The sequence below is a fragment of the Cherax quadricarinatus genome, chromosome 91 (assembly GCF_038502225.1).
Source record: "Cherax quadricarinatus isolate ZL_2023a chromosome 91, ASM3850222v1, whole genome shotgun sequence".
Classification (NCBI taxonomy): Eukaryota; Metazoa; Arthropoda; class Malacostraca; order Decapoda; family Parastacidae; genus Cherax; species Cherax quadricarinatus.
Window position 1 is genome coordinate 9,400,141 of NC_091382.1, and position 15,804 is coordinate 9,415,944.

The 15,804-nt window shown below is 37.9% G+C and overlaps 1 protein-coding gene across 1 annotated transcript in view; it reads right to left on the reverse strand.

Moving 5' to 3' along the window:
- The window catches only part of LOC138855353 (ectopic P granules protein 5 homolog), an 81,392-nt gene that overhangs the window by 26,875 nt on the left and 38,713 nt on the right, over positions 1–15,804 (reverse strand). Inside the window, exons 3-4 of the mRNA XM_070104374.1 lie at positions 9,061–9,372; positions 5,638–5,814 (exon numbers count right to left, since the gene is read on the reverse strand). Coding sequence (XP_069960475.1) covers positions 5,638–5,814; positions 9,061–9,372 — 489 coding nt within the window. The remainder of the gene's footprint in view (positions 1–5,637; positions 5,815–9,060; positions 9,373–15,804) is intronic.

Consider the following 15,804-nt stretch of genomic DNA (forward strand, 5'->3'; position numbering starts at 1 on the left):
ACACATATACACACAAACTTACTTGTACATATTTGTAATATCTTATTAAATGTTAATGTACCAGACGGTACTTAAGAATTATAAATGTGATATGTGCTTTCAGCACAATACTATTGTATATGAGAGAAGTGATTATATTTTAATTACTGTGATTAATTTAATTTAATTTGATATACGCCTAGACAACTTAATGACTAATAAATTTATTAAATTTTAATTTATCTAGTTAGTAGCCTACCAGTTGTAATCCTGAAGCACTATTGAATCATACTGAATTCTAATGGACAATTGGACAAGGATACTGACTAATTGTTACGAAAACCCAGTAACAGGCTGGATGCTAGAAGGGCAGTCCTTTCTAGTATTCACTGGAGATCTCTAAGCTTTTAGAATTGCGTTTTTTGTAACAATTACTTTTAAGAGCTCACTCATGGGTGAAATGTACCAATAAAGGACTTCACTGCAACTAATACCTTTTCAATTAATGTTGCTATATCTCAAAAATATTTAACACTGAAGGTCATAGAAGAATTAATCTAACCTGTATGCAGCAATATTTAATTACACATTAATAAAAACAGTAACATAAAAACTAATAATAATAATAATTTTATTTTAGCATGATACATGTTTGTACAAAAAATATAACAAATGGGTGTACATGCCCCGAGTTTAGCAGCTCTGAGGTAGATGTGGCCACAAGTGGTCGAGGAAATATCAAAAACCTCGATAATAATTTGTGTGCAACACCCTTTCAATTTTGGTACCACTGGTAGTGTCATCCTACCAGAATGTCTTATAACCTATGCCCTAAGTAAAGAGAAACAATTCTGGAACGTGTAATACGTGTTCAGCTGGCTGTCTGGCTGGCTGGCCGGGTGGATGGCCGGCCGGCTGGCTGACTGGCCAGCTGGCTGGCTGGCTGACCGACAGGCTGGCTGGCCAACTGGCTGGCTCTCTGATTGACTTCGGCTGTCTCCATCTCTGTCTGTATCTACATATCTCTATCTCTGTCTCTGTCTCGCAGGTACACATAAATACAATTCTTCTTCTTTCAACACACCAGCCGTATCCCACCGAGGCGGGGTGGCCCAAAAGGAAAAACGAAAGTTTCTCCTTTTACATTTAGTAATATATACAGGAGAAGGGGTTACTAGCCCCTTGCTCCCGGCATTTTAGTTGCCTCTTACAACACGCATGGCTTACGGAGGAAGAATTCTGTTCCACTTCCCCATGGAGATAAGAGGAAATAAACAAGAACAAGAACTAGAAAGAAAATAGAAGAAAACCCAGAGGGGTGTGTATATATATGCTTGTACATGTATGTGTAGTGTGACCTAAGTGTAAGTAGAAGTAGCAAGACATACCTGAAATCTTGCATGTTTATGAGACAGACAAGACACCAGCAATCCTACCATTATGTAAAACAATTACAGGCAAATACAATTATATACAGTGTAAATTACCTAGGATAACCCAAATATTCCAGACAAAGTGAAATACTGTGCTTGCAAGTCATGTGTAGTAAGCATGACTAGCAAGTTATACGTATTTACACTTGCTCAGGGATCAGATGTGTCGATGACTGCATCGCGTGTAATACCTGTTGGTTCACGAGTGGCTCTCTGAGACAGAAAGAGACAAGCAGAGGGACAATGAGAGAGACATAAGCAGAGACAGAGATAAACAGAGTTAGACAGACAGATAGACAGAAAGTTAGATAGAGAGCTAGACAGACAGACAGAAAGTTAGATAGAGAGCTAGACAGACAGACATGTTTATGTGTAACAGTGAAAACAAATAAAGCCAAGGCAGTGTACACTCATCAAGTGTCACCACTGCTACACTGTCAGCAGTGGACTGGCACTAGTCAGAGAGAAAGAGAGAGAGAACCAGACAGATAAGCAGACAGAAATAAACAGAGAGCAAGACAGATACGGAGAGCTAGACAGACAGACAGCCAGACAGACAGATAGACAGAGCTAAATAGACAGACAGAGAGCTAGACAGACATGTTTATGTGTAACAGTGAAAACAAATAAAGCCAAGGCAGTGGATGCTCATCAAATGTCACCACTGCTACACTGTCAGCAGTGGACTGACACTTGTCTTGCATCATGCTTCAAGGGAACTTATTATTATTATATACTCCCACGTATCCAAAACATTGCTGGGACCTATAAATACTATGTATATATTTCTAGACAATAGTATGTGAAGGGGGTAGGAGAGTTTCAGTGGGGGGAAATATATGGGATTAAATCTGGAGTATCTGAGAGAGTTAGAGCAAAGGAAGGGGTAGCAGTAATGTTAAATGATCAGTTATGGAAGGAGAAAAGAGAATATGAATGTGTAAATTCGAGAATTATGTGGATTAAAGTAAAGGTTGGATGCGAGAAGAGGGTCATAATAAGCGTGTATGCACCTGGAGAAGAGAGGAATGCAGAGGAGAGAGAGAGATTTTGGGAGATGTTAAGTGAATGTATAGGAGCCTTTGAACCAAGTGAGAGAGTAATTGTGGTAGGGGACCTGAATGCTAAAGTAGGAGAAACTTTTAGAGAGGGTGTGGTAGGTAAGTTTGGGGTGCCAGGTGTAAATGATAATGGGAGCCCTTTGATTGAACTTTGTATAGAAAGGGGTTTAGTTATAGGTAATACATATTTTAAGAAAAAGAGGATAAATAAGTATACACGATATGATGTAGGGCGAAATGACAGTAGTTTGTTGGATTATGTATTGGTAGATAAAAGACTGTTGAGTAGACTTCAGGATGTACATGTTTATCGAGGGGCCACAGATATATCAGATCACTTTCTAGTTGTAGCTACACTGAGAGTAAAAGGTAGATGGGATACAAGGAGAATAGAAGCATCAGGGAAGAGAGAGGTGAAGGTTTATAAACTAAAAGAGGAGGCAGTTAGGGTAAGATATAAACAGCTATTGGAGGATAGATGGGCTAATGAGAGCATAGGCAATGGGGTCGAAGAGGAATGGGGTAGGTTTAAAAATGTAGTGTTAGAGTGTTCAGCAGAAGTTTGTGGTTACAGGAAAGTGGGTGCAGGAGGGAAGAGGAGCGATTGGTGGAATGATGATGTAAAGAGAGTAGTAAGGGAGAAAAAGTTAGCATATGAGAAGTTTTTACAAAGTAGAAGTGATGCAAGGAGGGAAGAGTATATGGAGAAAAAGAGAGAGGTTAAGAGAGTGGTGAAGCAATGTAAAAAGAGAGCAAATGAGAGAGTGGGTGAGCTGTTATCAACAAATTTTGTTGAAAATAAGAAAAAGTTTTGGAGTGAGATTAACAAGTTAAGGAAGCCTAGAGAACAAATGGATTTGTCAGTTAAAAATAGGAGAGGAGAGTTATTAAGTGGAGAGTTAGAGGTATTGGAAAGATGGAGGGAATATTTTGAGGAATTGTTAAATGTTGATGAAGATAGGGAAGCTGTGATTTCGTGTATAGGGCAAGGAGGAATAACATCTTGTAGGAGTGAGGAAGAGCCAGTTGTGAGTGTGGGGGAAGTTCGTGAGGCAGTAGGTAAAATGAAAGGGGGTAAGGCAGCTGGGATTGATGGGATAAAGATAGAAATGTTAAAAGCAGGTGGGGATATAGTTTTGGAGTGGTTGGTGCAATTATTTAATAATTGTATGGAAGAGGGTAAGGTACCTAGGGATTGGCAGAGAGCATGCATAGTTCCTTTGTATAAAGGCAAAGGGGATAAAAGAGAGTGCAAAAATTATAGGGGGATAAGTCTGTTGAGTGTACCTGGTAAAGTGTATGGTAGAGTTATAATTGAAAGAATTAAGAGTAAGACGGAGAATAGGATAGCAGATGAACAAGGAGGCTTTAGGAAAGGTAGGGGGTGTGTGGACCAGGTGTTTACAGTGAAACATATAAGTGAACAGTATTTAGATAAGGCTAAAGAGGTCTTTGTGGCATTTATGGATTTGGAAAAGGCGTATGACAGGGTGGATAGGGGGGCAATGTGGCAGATGTTGCAAGTGTATGGTGTAGGAGGTAGGTTACTGAAAGCAGTGAAGAGTTTTTACGAGGATAGTGAGGCTCAAGTTAGAGTATGTAGAAAAGAGGGAAATTTTTTCCCAGTAAAAGTAGGCCTTAGACAAGGATGTGTGATGTCACCGTGGTTGTTTAATATATTTATAGATGGGGTTGTAAGAGAAGTAAATGCGAGGGTCTTGGCAAGAGGCGTGGAGTTAAAAGATAAAGAATCACACACAGGGTGGGAGTTGTCACAGCTGCTCTTTGCTGATGACACTGTGCTCTTGGGAGATTCTGAAGAGAAGCTGCAGAGATTGGTGGATGAATTTGGTAGGGTGTGCAAAAGAAGAAAATTAAAGGTGAATACAGGAAAGAGTAAGGTTATGAGGATAACAAAAAGATTAGGTGATGAAAGATTGAATATCAGATTGGAGGGAGAGAGTATGGAGGAGGTGAACGTATTCAGATATTTGGGAGTGGACGTGTCAGCGGATGGGTCTATGAAAGATGAGGTGAATCATAGAATTGATGAGGGAAAAAGAGTGAGTGGTGCACTTAGGAGTCTGTGGAGACAGAGAACTTTGTCCTTGGAGGCAAAGAGGGGAATGTATGAGAGTATAGTTTTACCAACGCTCTTATATGGGTGTGAAGCATGGGTGATGAATGTTGCAGCGAGGAGAAGGCTGGAGGCAGTGGAGATGTCATGTCTGAGGGCAATGTGTGGTGTGAATATAATGCAGAGAATTCGTAGTTTGGAAGTTAGGAGGAGGTGCGGGATTACCAAAACTGTTGTCCAGAGGGCTGAGGAAGGGTTGTTGAGGTGGTTCGGACATGTAGAGAGAATGGAGCGAAACAGAATAACTTCAAGAGTGTATCAGTCTGTAGTGGAAGGAAGGCGGGGTAGGGGTCGGCCTAGAAAGGGTTGGAGGGAGGGGGTAAAGGAGGTTTTGTGTGCGAGGGGCTTGGACTTCCAGCAGGCATGCGTGAGCGTGTTTGATAGGAGTGAATGGAGACAAATGGTTTTTAATACTTGACGAGCTGTTGGAGTGTGAGCAAAGTAACATTTATGAAGGGATTCAGGGAAACCGGCAGGCCGGACTTGAGTCCTGGAGATGGGAAGTACAGTGCCTGCACTCTGAAGGAGGGGTGTTAATGTTGCAGTTTAAAAACTGTAGTGTAAAGCACCCTTCTGGCAAGACAGTGATGGAGTGAATGATGGTGAAAGTTTTTCTTTTTTGGGCCACCCTGCCTTGGTGGGAATCGGCCAGTGTGATAATAAAAAAAAAAAAATAGTATGTGACAAAGGTAAGTGAAAATGTTCACATGTCACTGTGTTTGTAACTATTTGAGTACTATTTCAGTACCCAATATTAGTGTCAGAACAAAGATTAGCAATGAAATCACAAGAACTACTACAAATTGTAATTATCAGAACATAAAAAATATACAAATTAAAAAAAAAATGAGAAAAAAGGTATATTGGCAACACTTTTGCAAGCAGCAGTGCTTCATATTGCCGTAAGGTGAGCGACAAGTGCCAACTTTGCAGCCTTACATCTCCATAAGTACTGACCCTAGAATTTTATTTAAGGGGTTAATAATTCTTAAATGCTGAATTAATCTAGTCAACCACCAAAGCCAACCTGGAAATATGTAGTTAATCCTGTGTGGAAGAGTTCAATAAGACAAGTAGCAAATGCGAAGAGCTTCATAAAGCCCAGGTGACTTGTCTGTGACACATCGTAGTGGAGTTGTCCATTTTCTTCCTCCACCAGCAACACGTGTTGAAAGATTTCTTTAAAGGGAACTTGATTTAGGATCTGAAAAATCGTAAGCATATTAACCTCTTGAGGGTCCGTGCCTTTGTTTTGTGTGTTTGAAGCCTGGGTCTGTGCCATTGTTCTACTCAACTCACTCAGATAAACTAAGTATTAAGTTTGAACCAAGATATAAGAGAATTTGTCTATGTAGTAAGTGTGCACCATATAAAAACAATCCTGCAGCATACAGTGAATAATGAGGAAAAAATGTGACTGTGTTTATGGTTTAAAACAGTGACTTTGCAGTGTATTTTCGAATTGCTTTTATGGTTGTATGCATGGTTTCTTGATCTTATTTGATAGAATAGAAGACATATTACAGAAATAGAGCTGATTTTGATTGGTTTTAGGCCTGAAAATAGGTTAAAATTGAGCTCAAAATTTGGGAAATGTTCAATTTTTGCCGATGTTCAAGAGTAAATAAATCTCATCACACGTCCAATACATGTCAACTGGTGGGTCTAATGTGTGTTCATGAAGGCACTGATATTATTTATTCAATTATTACAATACTGCATAACAGTAAATCTACTGTTTTTTTTTTGTGTGTGTGAATAAAAATTGTGTGAATAAAAAACCAAAATGGAATTCATGTGTAAAGCTTGTAAACATAACTAAAGAACAGAGGAAATGTTATTTTAGTGCTAGGAATACCCGCATTGTTTATTCTGGACCCTATTTTGAAATTGGATTATTTTGAAATTTGTGTGAAACTGGACAAATTACCAATTTTACCAATTTCTGATCACTTTATTGGGTGGTTGAAATAATTGATTGGGCAGTTTCTTGTGCTTAATCATAAATGGAAGGCATACTAGCTTAATAGCTAAGAATTTGGTTGACTGGAACTATCTAATTGGCCTAAAATAGGAGTCAAAATGAGCAAAATCACTGAAGCAGCAAAATTCACAATAGAGTCATTTCATCTATTTTCCCTCAAGTTTCGTACATTTTGTTTTATTGCCTTCAGAAAAAAATTCTCTACCATTTCATAATAAAAAATACAAAAAATTTATTTTAAAACTCTTGGACCCTGTTAACAAGTTTCAGATCAGGGGTCAGGACCCCCAAAGAGTTAAGTATTTACCATAAGCAGTTAAGTATTTACATCAGGATTTTTTTTAAATATACAGGACAGTATTTAACTACTGGTAATAATACACAGTATTAGGGAACAAAAATTACAAAATCATATCTATTCTGACAGTACCACTGCTTACCTTTCCATTAAAAATATTCAAAAAGACTCGGATACAGGTCGGCAATCACTGATTACTAATCACTTTCCTCTGTTCATTAGTTACATTTCCAGGCTTTACACATGAATTCCATTTTGATTTTTTATTCATACAATGAATTTTTATTCACACCAAAAAATAAAAGATTTACTGTTATGCAATATATTAATAATTGTATTAAATAATATCAGTGCATTCATGAATGCATATTAGACCCACCAGTTGGACGTGTTGGACGAGTGACATGATTTGTTTACCCTTGAATATCAGCAAAAATTGAACATTTCCACTGCTTTGAGCTCAATTTCAAACCATTTTCAGTCATGAAACCAATCAAAATCATCTCTATTTCTGTAATATATATTCCATTTTATCAAAGGAGACCAAAAAAATGATAATACAACCATAAAAAAAAATACCAAAAATATGGTTACAGTTTTTTCTCATGCACTGCATGCTGCAGGATTTTTTTTATATGGTTCACATTTACCGCATAGACCCATTCTCTTATATCTAGGCCTAAATTTACCGTTCACAGCTCATCTGAGCGAGCTGAGTTTATGGCGTAGTAATACGGGATTGACACTGGCTTCAAAGCCATAGAACAACAGGACCAACACCAAAAGGGTTAAACAACCATGGTGACATCACATCCCTGTCTAAGACCTTACTCTTGTACAAATCCCAACCTCAGCTGACAGCTCAAAATGATTCATCTCACCTACTGAAAAAGCACACTATGCAGTTAGCAGGAGCTAATTTCCAACTAATTTCCAATTAATTTCCTTTCACCACCAATTTCCAATTGGTGGTGAAAGGTTTACCAAGATTCTATTTACCTTTTACACAAATAATTAAAAATGAAGGCAAAATTATAAGAATAAACCAAATGTAAAAAAACATCTATAATCTTCACAATTGATGAGTAAGATATACATGTACAACAGTTGGGTATCTTCAGTGTTGAAATGCTTCATCCACACAGTAGGCTTCCTCAAATACAGAGAACAAATTGAAGGCAGAAGTGATTGTACTACTTCATATTAATTTTTTTTTATTAACACATCAGCCATCTCCCACCAAGGCAGAGTGGTCCAAAAAAGAAAAACTTTCACCATCATTCACTCCAACACTGTCTTGCCAGAGGCGCACTTATGCTACAGTTATAAAACTACAACATTAACACCCCTCCTTCAGAGTGCAGACACTGTACTTTCCATCTCCAGGACTCAAGTCCGGCCCTTCATAAATGTTACCTTGCTCACAATCCAACAACACGTCAAGTCCTATAAATCATTTGCCTCCATTTGCTCCTATCTAACATGCTCAAGCATGTTTGCTGGAAGCCCAAGCCCCCCTCACACAAAAACCTCCTTCACCCCTCCCTCCAACCTTTCCTAGGCCGACTCCTACCCTGCCTTCCCTCCACTACAGATTTATACACTCTCCAAGTCATTCTATTTCCTTCCCTCCTTTCAACATGTCCAAACCACCTCAACAACCCCTCCTCAGCCCTCTGGATAAAAGTTTTTGTAATCCCGCACCTTGTATTAATAACTTAGTAAAATACTGAATACCTGAACTTTGTCTATTAGGTTAAGTCTGCCCGAAATGCCTTGGCATGAGAGTGTCTTTCTTTGTACCAATCAAATTATGAAATGTAAACACACACTGCAACCTTTGCAAAGAAGTCAACTTTTGTTTTGTTCGTTTGTTGTTTGAGATAACGATGATATAATCAAATGTGTTCATTTCCATGAAGCTGAACTCTTCTCCAGGCTGAGGGACTGACAACTTCAAACTATTTCTACAAGGTTGATGGACTGATTATATCATCTTTACCTTATCACTTCTGCTGCCTTCAATCCATTCTCTGCATTTGACTGAAGAAGCCTACCACAGAGACAAAAAGTTTCAAGATTAAAGATACCCAACTGTTGAACAAGTGTCTTCCTCATCAACCTGTCAGTATTTTACACCATTTACAACAATATCAACAATCATATACCTGTACAACATCATTCTCACTGAAGAGTGCCCACAGCTGAGCCGGGTCTTCCTCCTCTTCCCCAGAGCTGTCAACAACCACCCATACATTATCAGCCATCTTATCTTCACTGCAGTTTTGATCTCCCTCGCTGGCACTTGGCAGTGCAGTTTCTTGGAGGTGATGCAGAAAGTCTTCCCTGGCAGGAACTGGATTAAGTATAGTGGAAAGAACAGTAAGGGAGTGGTCAAGGGGCCAGCACCCTAACATTCCTCCACCAACACTGTCACACTCTCCTCCATCAACATTTTCTTGTGTCCATGGGCCCCCAATCTACCAAAAATAATGTTAGATTAGAATCAAATAAAACAAAAAAATATTATAAAGAGTATTACAGTACACAGAAATCTTCCTCCATAAGCCATGTGTGTTGTAAGAGGCAACTAAAATCTCAGGAGCAAGGGACTAGTAACCCATTCTCCTGTATAAATTACTAAATGTAAAAAGAAAAATAATAGTTTTTCTTTATAGGTTGCCCTGCCTTGGTGGGTGACAGCCAGGCCATTAAGAAAAAAATGTTACAGTACATAAACACATCACCTAGTATGTGCTTTGAGTTTCAAAGAAAGACATTACCCAATAACCTTACCTGTTAATAACTTATATGCAATGGCTGGTTTATTAGGTCTAAATCCTATCAATAGCATGAAGGCAATTAAAGTTACATGTAACCTGCACACCATCTGTCAAGGATACTTTAATTCCTAAACCAAGGGTATATTTCATTGTATGCAACATTTATAAAACAGGGGACTATATATGATATCCTGTAAAATTACAAAAGGATTCACAATTATTTTTATATTCATGTGAAAGCAATAAATATTTAGGGATAATACAGTGCCTGGAAAATGGGAAAAAAGATTTGATCCAAAGGAAAGATGGCTCCAATTCTTTGGATCAAGAGTCCTTCACCAGCATTAAGCCCCCCCCCCTCCTCTTGAAGGGTCAAGTATTTAGCATAATACACATAAGCACACAATTACACACTATATTAAGCATATTCATCCAACTCCCTGACATACATGGGCAATACATCCATAATTTCTTCAAGAATATTTTTATTACACTAAAAACAAGACTAAACCTCCTAAGATGGGAAGGAAGTATTACAGGATTAAGAACTATTAAGTGCTGTACACAGGAAAGTAAAGGTAAGTGTATACTGAATAGTAGTAGTGTACAAGTCTGTAAAATTAACCAGTCATTGTGTGTTCATGAGACAGAAAGAAAGGATCACCAACCCTGCATGAGTGCAAAAAATTATCAGGTTCATTCATGGAGATGTTGGAAGGTTATTTCAGCAACAATATACAGTACATGACATGACAATCTGGTCACAGTATAACATCATTACAAACATTAATATCAAAGACACCTTGACTATAAAGATTCTAAGAACAGATAATATAATTAATATTATATTAATAGGTGAACACTAAACCAGTCATAGCATGAACCAGTTCAAGAAGAGTGCCAAAAGGTGTCTGATGAATGTAGCTACAGAAAGGGAGGGGAATGATTTTCTATTTTTTATCTAACATACGTGTAAATTTTACCTTATTCCTAGTAATGACCCTCGTGTAGTAGATAGTCTTTTTAGTATGATAATAAGATGTTATCTTCATTGTAGAATAATAAGAAAATATTATAACCTTTATATTATAATAATAAGGTAAAAGTACCCCAATGGAAATAAGTCACTCTGTCTGACTTTTTTGGGTTATCCTAGGTTCTCTACACATATGCTGCTATGAATGATAATTCTATGTAACTGTATTTGTGTATACCTGAATAAACTTACTTACTTACTTACTTACTTACTAAACCCACAAGGGTCATACAACATCTTGGGAAGAGAGGGAGCAGTGGATGTAATGAGGTTGGATCTGAGATAGTGGAGGGAAGTCCCAATTACTGTACAATAAATGCTTGATACGAAGTACTTTTAAAATAATTATCAAGATCTGCTGTGTAAACTGCATTTCTACCTCTTTTAATTTCATTTTTTTGCAGTATAACTACAAGCTGTAAATGGAAGCCTGTAATTGTTTAACATGATGGTAGGATTGCTTGTGTAGTTTCTGTCTCATAAACTTGCAAGATTTCAGGTATGTCTTACTACTTCTACTTACATTTAGGTCACACAACACATGCACGTACAAGCATATATATATACACACACACACTTCTCTGGGTTTTTTTTCTTACTGGTTCTTGTTCTTGCTTATTTCCTCTTATCTCCATGGGGAAGTGGAACAGAATTCTTCCTCCATAAGTCATGCGTGTTGTAAGAGGAGACTAAAATGCCAGAAGCAAGGGCCTAGTAACCCCTTCTCTTGTATACAGGAGGGCCCCGCTTTACGGCGTTCCGCTTTACGGCGTTCCGCTAATACGGACATTTCAAATTATGACCAAAACTCACTATACGGCTCCCCCCACCTGACTTTCTAATACGGTCACCGTGCCCCACCCTGTTTGTTTACATTCTCCATGAGCTCAGTAAGCACTAAGTCTCTCCATTTTGTCTGGAAACTCCAAAATTTCAAATGTTTTTAAAAGTTATTTCATATTTTATATATACTCTGATAATTATACTTATGTATACCTGTACCTAAATAAACTTACATACATCAAGTCATTTAAATGTCGTATATTACGTTAATATACACATTTTCATTAATCCATCCATGATATTTTTTTCAAAATTATATAATAAACACGATGCATAACATATAAATAATATAAATACACCCCACAGTAGAATAAATAAACATAAATGTGAGCTGTGTAGCAGACGACTTCCACAAGTGGTGATAATAACAATACTGAGTCTCATTAAATGTCGTATATTACGGTAATATACACATTTTCATTAATCCAGCCATGATATTTTTTTCAAAATTATATAATAAACACGATACATAACATAAAAAGATGATAAATACACCCCACAATAGAATAAATAAACATAAATATAAGATGTGGGAGCCTGGTTTGTTTACTCTGTGCCTGGCCTGTCACCTCTCATGTATTCATTCTTTCTCTCTCTCATTTATTCGTTTTATCTCATTTACTTACTCCTGACCCTACATTAAGACTACAAATATTTTAAGGTAAGTAATGAGTGAACTGTATATACATTTTATCGCTCTGGGATGCTTAAATATCATAGAATAGTATGTGTGGGTGGGGTGGCCTGGTGAAATAGCCTGCCTATTACAATACATACCACACTTGATTTCTTACAATAAATACTACTTGTCTCACCCTAGATTAAGACTATAAATATTTTAAGGTAAGTAATGAGTGCACTATGTGTGTATTGTACCTTTTTATTGTTTTTTGATGCCTGGTTCTATTGCTAACTTAATATATGTTAGTGTAAACTTGTTATCTAGTGTTTGTATGCATTTATAAGTGGAAAAAAAGGGTGTTCCACTTTACGGCGATTTCCGCTTTACGGCGGTAGCCTGGAACCTAACCTGCCGTATAAGTGGGGCCCTACTGTACATTACTAGCTTTATAAAGAGAAACTTTCGTTTTTCTTTTTGGGCCACCCTGCCTCAGTGGGATATGGCCGGTGTGTTGAAAGAACCGCAAATTATGTATACAACAGTATTGAAGGTATACAGTAGAGTACCTAAGATTTTCTATTTTATAGCTTTAATCTCATTTAACCCCTTGACTGTCGTAACCCCAAACCCTGAGGTGTTTCCTGGTGTCACAAAAAAAAAAAAAAAAAAAAAAATCTTATGAAATGATAGAAAATCTTTTCCCAATTGTAATGACACCAAAAGAACGAAATTTGATGGAAAACTTACGGAATTACGTTCTCGTGAAGTTAGCGACCTCGGCGATATTTACGAGTCAGCGATTTCGCCCACTTTGAGCCCTATTTTCGGCTAATTCCATTGTTCCAGTTGACCAAACTCATAGCTATTTCTTTAGAACTCCATTTTTTCTATCGACTGAGTACAAGGAACTGCCCATTTACCAATTTCAACTACCCAATAACGTGGTCAGAAATTTGCAATTTGGCCAATTTCACGAAAATTAAAAAATATGACAATTTCAAAATAGGGTCCAGAATGAACAATGCAGACATTCCCGACTCTAAAATAACATTTTCTTTGTTCATCAATCACGTCTCCAGGCCCCTCTGATATTACTCTTGCTTTATATTTTGAATTTTTATTCAAACAAAAAATAGAAGATTTACTGTTATGCAGACTACTGCAATACTGTAATAATTGTATAAATAATGTCAACCCATTCATGACTGCATATTAGAATGGCTACTTGGACATTTATTGGAAAATGACATCACTTGTTTACTTTTGAACATCGGCAAAAATCAAACATTTCCCCTACTTTGAGCTCCATTTCAAGGTTCTTTTCATAATAAAAGTAATCAAAATCACTGTATTTCTATATGTTTTCCATTGTATTAAATGAGACCAAGAAAGCGAGAATACAACCATAAATACTATACGAAAATAGACCAAAAAGTCGGCATTTTAATTAAAAAAAAAAAAGGTAGGAGTTTGTTTTTTCCCATTATGCACTGCGTGCTGTAGGATTTTTTTTATATGGTGTACAATGACCACACAGACCCATTCTATCACATGTGGGCCTACCAGCTTTCTCCTGTTTGATTTGAAGCAACTAGAATTTATGAGTATATACAGTGGTCCCTTGTTTATCGTAATTAATCTGTTCCTGGAGGTGTTACCATTATCGAAATCTACGATTTTCGAATCAATTTTCCCCATAAGAAATAATGTAAATAAAATTAATCCGTTCCCGACACCCAGAAGTATTAAAACAAAAAATTTTTTTACATGAAATATAGATGTAGTACATAAACAATACAATGGGACATGATGAATGAAACATTAACAGCATAACACTTACCTTTAGTGGCAATTCTTCTTTGTGTATGGAAGACTGGAGGAGGAGAGAGATTGGGATTATTTACAGTTTGGAAGGGGAATCCCCTTCCATCAACACCTCAGGTACCAATTGCTTTTCTGGGGTTACTTCTCTTCTCTGTTTCTTAATGCCACTAGGACCAGCTTGAGAGTCACTGGAGTCCTGTCTCGCAAAATAATTGTCCAGAGAGCTCTGTTATTGGTGTCTCTTTAACACTTCCCTAAAATGGGCCAAGACTTTGTCACTGTACATGTTGCCAACATGGCTTGCAACAGCCTTTTCAGGGTGAAGTTTCTCCATAAATCTTTCCATCTTACCCCACATTTCAAAAATCTCCTTAATTTCTGAAGAAGGCAACTTCTTCCATCTCTCTTCCTCCTCCTCTGCAGCAAGATTCTGAGCTGCAATCTGTTGCTCTTCCTGCTGAAGTTCTTGCAGCTCCTCAGTGGTGAGCTCTTCGTTGTGGTCTTCCACCAACTCTTCCACATCCTCCAAACTCACATCCAACCCCATGGAACTCCCCAGTGCCACAATAGATTTAACAACAGACATAGGCTCATCAGGGTTAGCCCCAAACCCTTCAAAATCCCTCTTGTCGACACAATCTGGCCACAATTTTCTCCAAGCAGAGTTCAAAGTCCTGGTAGTCACTCCCTCCCAAGCTGTACCTATAAGGGTTATGCAATGGAGGATGCTGAAGTGTTCTCTTCAAAAATCTCTTAGGGTCAAGTGAGTGTCTGAGGTCACATTCAAGCACCTTTGAAACATTGCTTTGGTGTAGAGTTTTTTAAAGTTTGCAGTGACCTGCTGGTCCATGGGCTGGAGGAAAGGAGTTGTATTCGGGGGCAAAAACTTTACTGTGATGAACCCAAACTCCTCGAAAATAAGGTCATCCAAGTTTGGAGGATGAGCAGGTGCATTGTCCATTACTAGGAGGCACTTGAGATCCAATTTCTTTTCCAGGAGGTAATTCTTCACACTAGGGCCAAACACTTCATTGAACCACTTGACGAAAATTTCCCTCGTGACCCATGCCTTACTATTAGATTTCCAAAACACACACAATTTACTCTTCATAACACTGTTTTTCCTGAACACTCTGGGATTTTCAGATTGGTACGCTAATAATGGCTTCACTTTGAAATCCCCACTAGCATTAGCACAGAACATGAGCGTCAGCATGTCTTTCATAGGCTTGTGTCCCGGCAGTGCCTTTTCCTCCTGTGTAATGTAGGTCCTCTTTGGCATTTTCTTCCAAAAGAGGCCTGTTTTGTCACAATTGAACACTTGTTCAGGTTTCAGTTCTTCAGCTTCTATGTACTCCTTGAATTCATTGCACATATTTTTCAGCTGCTTTGCGGTCCGAACTGGCAGCCTCGCCATGCCTTACCACACTGTGTATGCCACTACGGTTCTTAAATCTCTCAAACCAACCTTTGCTGGCCTTAAATTCACTCACATCACCACTAGTTGCAGGCAATTTCTTTACCAGATCGTCGTGCAACTGCCTAGCCTTTTTACAAATAATCGACGTCATAATACTATCTGCTAATTGTTTCTCATTTATCCACACCAATAATAACTTCTCAACCTCTTCGAGTACTGGTGATCTTATTTTTGTCAGCATGTTTACCCCCTTTGCAACAACAGCGTCCTTGATTTCCTTTTTCTTGGCCACGATGGAAGATATGGTTGTATAGGGTTTGTCATACATCCTGGCCAGTTCAGCCACATGTATGCCACTTACATATTGTTCAATGATGTTTTTCT